Source organism: Natrix helvetica, assembly GCF_964273705.1.
Source record: "Natrix helvetica genome assembly, chromosome: 1".
NCBI classification, from domain to species: Eukaryota; Metazoa; Chordata; class Lepidosauria; order Squamata; family Natricidae; genus Natrix; species Natrix helvetica.
In genome coordinates, this window is record NC_138548.1 from 353,904,931 (window position 1) to 353,912,819 (window position 7,889).

The following is a 7,889-nucleotide window of genomic DNA, read 5'->3' on the forward strand; positions in this document are numbered from 1 at the left end:
CCTTGGTAAGGCCACACTTGGAATACTGCATTCAGTTTTGGTCACCACGATGTAGAAAAGATGTGGAGACTCTAGAAAGAGTGCAGAGAAGAGCAACAAAGATGTTTAGGGGACTGGAGACTAAAACATATGAAGAACGGTTGCAGGAACTGGGTATGTCTAGTTTAATAGAAAGAAGGACCAGGGGAGACATGATAGCAGTCTTCCAATATCTCAGGGGTTGGCACAAAGAAGAGGGAGTCAAACTATTCTCCAAGGCACCTGAGGGTAGAACAAGAAGCAATGGGTGGAAACTAATCAAGGAGAGAAGCAACTTAGAACTGAGGAGAAACTTCCTGACAGTTAGAACAATTAATTAGTAGAGCAGCTTGCCTCCAGAAGTTGTGAATGCCCCAACACTGGAAGTCTTTAAGAAGATGTTGGATAGCCATCTGTCTGAAACGGTATAGGGCTTCCTGCCTAGGCAGGAGGTTGGACTAGAAGACCTCCAAGGTCCCTTCCAACTCTGCTATTGTATTTGCATCTGTAAGGCCAGAAATGTTTCTAGCAATCCATCAATGAAGTGACAGAAGTAACAGAATAGCAGAGATGGAAGGGACCTTGGATGTCTTCTAGTCCATGCCCCTGCTCAAGCAGAAAACCCTATATCTGTAATGGCGAACCTACGGCACGCATGCTGGAAGTGTCATGCAGAGCCATCTCTCCGGGCAAGCCAGCCATCACCTGTTGCTCTTCCAGGTTCCAATGCACACATGTGTGCCGGCCAGCTGGTCTTCGCCCGCGGGAAGTGCTGGAAACCGGAAGAGGAACTCTCTGGTGCGCATGCGCACGCAGGGAAGCTGAGCTTCCAGTTTCCAGCATGCGCATGCACTCTGGCCAGCAGGTCTTTGTGTGTGCATGCGCGCCCAGGGATCTACTCTTCCAGTTTTTGGTGCTGTTGCGTGTGTGTGCCGGGGAGCTGCTCTTCCGCTCCCATTTCAGCACTCAATGCAATACAATACAATACAATAGCAGAGTTGGAAGGGACCTTGGAGGTCTTCTAGTCCAACCCCCTGCCTAGGCAGGAAACCCTATACCATTTCAGACAGATGGCTATCCAACATCTTCTTAAAGACTTCCAGTGTTGGGGCAGTCACAACTTCTGGAGGCAAGCTGTTCCACTGATTAATTGTTCTAACTGTCAGGAAGTTTCTCCTCAGTTCTAAGTTGCTTCTCTCCTTGATTAGTTTCCACCGATTGCTTCTTGTTCTACCCTCAGGTGCCTTGGAGAATAGCTTGACTCCCTCTTCTTTGTGGCAACCCCTGAGATATTGGAACAATGCTATCATGTCTCCCCTAGTCCTTCTTTCTCTTAAGCTAAACATACCCACTTCCTGCAACCGTTCTTCATATGTTTTAGTCTCCAGACCCCTAATCATCTTTGTTGCTCTTCTCTGCACTCTTTCTAGAGTCTCCACATCTTTTCTACATCGTGGCGACCAAAACTGACCGCAGTATTCCAAGTGTGGCCTTACCAAGGCATTATAAGTGGTATTAACACTTCACGTGATCTTGATTCTATCCCTCCGTTGATGCAGACTAGAACTGTGTTGGCTTTTTTGGCAGCTGCTGCACACTGCTGGCTCATATTTAAATGGTTGCCCACTAGGACTCCAAGATCCCTTTAACAGTTACTACTGTTGAGCAAGGTACCACCTATACTGTACCTGTGCATTCTGTTTTTGTTGCCTAAATGTAGAACCTTACTCAGTGCCGAAAATGTTTGACAACACTGCCCTCTACTATTTCAGACAAATGACTATCCAATCTCTTTTTAAAAAAAACTCCCGTGTTGGAGCTTCCACAACCTCTGGAGGCAGTGAATTAGTCAACACCTGGCAAAGTGAAGCTCTGGGTGCAGATATGGGAAATGTAACAAAAACACAGCTTGGCTAAAGGAGGAGGTGGATGAGGTGGATAAAACTAAAAAAAAGAAGCTGAAATGAAAGAACTTTTAGTAACAGCAGTAATGGTGGAGAAAAGGCGAGGAAGAGCAAGAAATGGTCAGCCCCAGATGAACTGCATGGGTTTTGGTTTAAACCTGTGACTGCCTGATACCCACTCACTGTTAAACCATTTAACCGAAAACTGCAAAGCAGTAAATTGAAGATTGGTGAATATCTGGTAAAACCCACCTAATAATGAAAGACCCAATAAAAAGGGCACCACCAGGCAACTACAGGCCAATTATCTGCTTACCAGCAACTGTCAAGTTGCTAACTGGTACGATGGCCGATGCCGTCCATAGCATCTAGTTAGAAACAAACTCTTTCCATCTGAGCAGAAAGAAAAACGCAAAGGAACAAAATGTCAGGCCCTAAAACGACAAGATGATTCTGGGAAACTGCAAGAAAAGGAAGATCAACTTGAATGTTGAGGGATTGATTACAAGGAGGCGTTTGACTCCTGTGGCATGACTGGATAGTCAAGTGCTAGAAATCATAGGACCTCAGAAGCTTTGTGCACAGATCAACAGCACGATGGAAGACAGTGTTGCTGGCCAATGGTGAGAGACTGGGACAGGTGAATATCAAGAGATATGGTTTCTCCTTTCAAGGCAGTGTTTCTCATAGCAATTGATTCCTCTCGCAAGAATACTCTGAACAAGAATACTGCATAAGTCAGGCCATGCCTATCAAACATCAAATATATCTGCCAAGCTATCCCATCTGCGATGGCGAACCTATGGCATGCGTGCTACAGGTGGCATACAGAGCCCTCTCTACAGGGATGTGAGCCGTTGCTCAGCTACACCGCACATCTGCATGCTCCTCCCGCTGGCCAACTGATTTTCGGGTCTCTGCCATGCATGTGCCGGGGGATGGGTGCATGCAGCAGGCACATGTGCATGGGCACCCCCCACGCATGCGGGGAGCGTGTGCATGCGTGGGGGGGGGTGCATGCGCAGGAGCGAGGAGAGCAAAGCACGGTGTCCCCCGCAGCCCATTTTTGCCACCCCAGAAGGATGGAAGGCCTGAGTCAACCTTGAATCTGGTACCCAAATACCTGGATATCCTTCAAGCTCACAACATCCAACACAATGAAGTCAAGCAGAAGGTTAGAAATGGACACACCACTAAAGTGAAGAAGTATCACCCAGGCAACTCATACCTGGGTAATTCCAGTCATGAGATACACAGCTGGAATACTGGACTGGACTGAAGCTGAAGCAAAAGCCCTGGATAGGAAGATCAGGAAAAATAAGGATGATGAATCACGACCTTCATCTACTCAACGTTGTTGGCAGATTCTACTTATCAAGGAACATAGGTGGCCGTGGAAGGTTGCAAGGAGACCAGACATTTGAAGGAGAAGAAAGGGCATTGGAAGAACAGCTGAAGGACATTGAAGAAGATGTCCTGAAGCCAGCAAACCACAAAGGCTTACTGATTACTGGGGAAATCAAACTCACTTACAAGAAAGACCAAATGAAGAAGGAAAAAGAGGCCAGTACATTAAAAAATTAGCAAAGTAAATAAAAGTAAGATCTGATAAGAATCAGATAAGATAAGAAAGTTGAACAAATAAATAAATAAGAGGAACTAATTGTGGCACCACAAGACCAAGCCTTAAGAACAAATTCTTGGAAAGCCAAAATTGAGAAAAACAACAACAGACAGCGAAATTGAAGAAACCGGGGACTACCTGAGTTGCTGCAAGAGGATAGCATTGACTACAAACAACAGCATGACAAAGTAGCAAGTAGCAATAAGGTGCCATGGGTGCAATGCCAAAACAAATGGAACACCACTTAAGCACCATTAGCACTGACAAAATCCGCATTGGTCAATTGTAGAAGGCAACTTTAGTTGGAACAGCTTACAGTATATCCCGCAATGGTACCTGCAATACTAACCTACATAATATGTCTATCCCAGGTCCTTAGAAGGTCTTGGCAGGTGGACAAAAATGCCAGATCAAGTTTAAACAGCTGGCTGATTTGCGTGATCAATCGCATACCGATTTATTAAATTTATAAGCCTCCTGAGTCCCAGCGATTCAGGATGATTATGGTAATCAAGAGTGCCCAAGTTGGGATTCTTAAAACTCTTAGTCTTCGCCGAACTGGCATATTTTAATTTACTGCAGGGTGAGGAAAATGAGAACATCTGGAAAGCACAGGTTGGGGAATACGCTTTGGATTGCTAAGGGAGAGGAAAGGTTTTAGTTAAAGGCTTCTGCAGGAAAGTCTTTATCTGAAGCAACTGACAAAGGGCTATAAACACCCTCCTATCCTTCAGCAAGACCCTGAAGGTTTGGCTGACAATTGGCCTGGGAGTGGGGTGGCTACTAGATTGACAGCAAACACCACTTTCTCCCACTGCATTCCCACTGCTTCCCCTTGTCCATCTTTTAATCTCATGACTGTATTTTCATTGTTTATTTCATTTTATTGTTTTGTTATTTTGCTACTGTTCTGTTTACACTTCATTTTTCTGTTTTTTTACTGTTGTAAGAGTAGCAAGTGAGAGAAAAAATATATTTAACAAATAAATAGGTCGCCCAAAACAGTTTTATATTCTACAGCAAAGTTAAAGTTGCATTTATTTATTTTTTGTTCTCAGGCAATACTACCAAACGGGAACATCTGAAAAACCCACCATCCTCTGTCATCCTATGGATCCATTCCAAAATCACCTGCCACGTAATATTTTCCTTTAGGCAACTGTCTGATCCCCATAAATGAATAGAATCCCCCACAATCTCCTTTTTAAAAAAATCCCAGGATTTTATGCTCTGAAACTATTATCCTAATCACCTTATTTTCATACAGGCTCTTGCGACCAAAACTGACACACCGACTCTGAAGTCTGCTACTTCAGGTGGCTAGTAACACATTTCACAGGTTAGTAATTTGGATGGCTTTTTGCAACCCCCCACATATTTCCCCCACCCCACCTTCCCTCTTTTTTCAGCCTTTGGGTATTGGATACCTCCTGGTGCTGCTCAGCATCCTGCGGACCGAACTGCCTGAGCTGCAGGGGCCACTGGCTCCCTAGGTCAACTTCCTTCAAAGTCTCTTTCACCTTCACCTTCATGCAGAAATCCAGCTTTTCCCTGCCCGTCCAAGCTTTCGCACTGATGTTTGGATCTCTTTGGAGCACGGATTCCCCTCTGGACCACCCAGAAATCTCTTGCTGGGGATTCTCTTTGTCTCTCCCCGTGGAGGCCTGCGATTCTGTGGCACTTTCCTCCAAGGGAGGCAATGCTGTGGGAAGCACCGCCACAGTTTTCAGGAATTTCTGCAAATGAAAGTCCCAGCATTGGTGGATTTCCTCCTGGGACTGCAGATTAATGTAGGATGGGCCATTGCCGGTCAAACAGTCCCCCGTGGTCCTGACTTGAACAATGAGAGGGTCTCTTCCCTCATTCTCAGTTCCTGCTTCTTTGGGTACCACAATCCTCTGTTCAGCCATCGTTGTTCCTCCCTGCAGTTCCAGGAGAGAAAAAGAAAGGAAGAAGGCAATATTAATGAGGGCCACACAATGTGCCAGGAATGAAAGGATCTTCTTCTATGTCTCTAACATTCATCACTTCCGTTAAAACTTGCAAAATATTCTCTCATTAGAACTGCTGGTATGTATAAATGAATTTATACATTTTACTTGTCCCAGCTTCTGCCAGTTTTCTAGCAGTTTGAAAGCATGTAAAAATGCAAGTAGTAAAATAGAGACCACTCTGGTGGGAAGGTAACAGCGTTCCGTGCGCCTTCGGCATTCAGTCATGCCGGCCACATGACCATGGAGACTTCTTCGGACAGTGCTGGCTCTTCGGCTTTGAAACGGAGATGAGCACCGCCCCCTAGAGTTGGGAACAACTAGCACATATGTGCAAAGGGAACCTTTATCTTTACCTTATAAATAAATAGCCTGGAGCCTGGGTTCAGTTGAAGCCATGGAGGCTGGTGCTTTAATTATCCTAGTCCTCTTCTAATATCACTTGGATTTTCTCTTTCCCCACAGTCCTCGGGCCTCCCTCACTCAGGGATGGGCTCTGCAAGTTTATATCCTCTGAGCCTAAAATAAATCCCTTTCAACCCCCCTCTGGGGAAAACTGGCCATTCAAAGGGGTATAAAACCCTCTTTCTTTGATTAGCAGTTTTAGCTTAAAGCCTGGCCATCCCATCCTATTCTCGCTTAGCTGCAAGAGAACGGCCCAGTTAAATTATTTCATGCTGGGAAAGATATACTGTAGATATGCAGGGAGTCCTTGCTTAGCAACCCCAGTTCGGCCTGGATACTCAGTTGCTAAGCATCGGGGGCACTAAGCAGGGGGGGGGGAAAACCCACCACATGACCTTGACAGAGTTATGATGTCACTTCCCTTCAATTGTTAAAGAGAAGTGGCAGGTTGCTAAGCGCAAGATCACAATTTGACCGCCAGCTTGTTGCTGGAGAAGACAGAAGGGCCCATTGTGTGATTGTGGGACGCCGCGATAAAAGTCTCGCAAAGGCGAGGATTAGGCACAAAAATGCAAGACCCGTCCGGTCACAAAAACTGGTTTTCCTTTCCCACGGTTGTAACTTTGAATGCCCCAGGCATTATCCCACCCATCCGGACCTTCCAACGGTCCTGACTCTCTGTGGGCATTTAGGAAAGTCGTGAAACCTTTAGCCTTCCACCCTTCTTGGGGGTCAGGCATCGATGGGGGCTGTATTGCATATTCCGCCCCCGACTGTGATTTTTTATTGTTAAAAAAATCAAATAGATTTTATATCAAATATGTGCCGGGAGGGAACGCTGCAAAGATGGTATACAACGACAAGAGGGATGATGGTGGTTTTTTTTTTAGAATGGTCACTGCACGAGGCAGTCGGTAAAGGAGACATGTCATCCTCTTCCGATGGGAAACTCTGCCCGACAGTCAGGCACTAAATAAAAATCTGGCAAATCGATACATTGGGCTGCAATCGAATGATTGTTCTAAAATCAATGGAGGGGGGAAGGGAGGGACACCTCTACGACAACAAAGGTCTCCGTGGCTTCTCTCCGCCACCAACCAACGGGGCTGCTGCTTCCGCCACTCCGGCATTCCCCCCCCCCTTTTGCAGCCTCCCCAAACTGGTATTGCTGAAAAGGGGCAGAATACAAGGCAATCGCCAGAAGACCGAACTGCCTCATTCAAAAGCCACCCAAGCGGATCAAAACAACCAGGGAGACGGGATAAGAATCCGAGATCGCAGATCCAGCAGGGATTTCCATTCTCGCCCCTCCGCCCCCGCCCCCGCCCCCGAAAATAAGTGCAAAAATGCCTCTTGAATTGCACCTGCAGGGCAAAGGTTCAGCCTCTGGGCTGCCATGCATGTGTGTATTGGGGGGGGGGGGTGAAGGCAAAACAAACCGAGATCCCTTCCCCCCTCCGGCTGCTCCAGCGGCTCCCGGATCCGGAGGGGGCCCTACCTTCTTCCCCGGGAATCCCCGAGCCCGCCTGCTTTTTCCTTCCTTCCAGGCAGCCACCCTCTGCCGCGGGAAGAGTCGCCCCCTCTCCTCGAGGCCTGCGCCCTTCCTCGCCCGGATCTGCCGGCCACACGCCTCCCTCCCTTTCCCGATGGAGCTGCGGCCTCGCCGCCCATCTCCGGACGGGAGGGGGGAGAAGAGGCCAGGGCGTCTCTTGGAGGCGGAGCTCAGGTTGCCTTTGCACAGGTTAAACTGGAGATCCACCGCTTGCTAGGACAGAGAGATAGATGCCTGGCTGCTGAAGGGCCGTATCTATCCTACCTGTTTAAGGACCAACTCATCGTCATCAAGAACAGTTTTCCCCCCCAAAACGCCATCACTCTGCTAAATAAATAATTCCCTCGCCACTGTCAAAATATTCACTAAGGCTGCACTGCTATTACTATTAGTCT

General features: G+C 47.1%; 1 protein-coding gene across 1 annotated transcript in view; it reads right to left on the bottom strand.

Moving 5' to 3' along the window:
* LOC309385188 (tigger transposable element-derived protein 1-like) overlaps positions 1-7,611 on the bottom strand; it is an 18,956-nt gene extending 11,345 nt beyond the window's left edge. Inside the window, exons 1-2 of the mRNA XM_081939337.1 lie at positions 7,441-7,611; positions 4,974-5,468 (exon numbers count right to left, since the gene is read on the bottom strand). Of these exons, the coding sequence (XP_081795463.1) occupies positions 4,974-5,456 (483 nt within the window). The 5' untranslated portion in view covers positions 5,457-5,468; positions 7,441-7,611. The remainder of the gene's footprint in view (positions 1-4,973; positions 5,469-7,440) is intronic.
* Between the last annotated feature and the right edge of the window lie 278 nt (positions 7,612-7,889).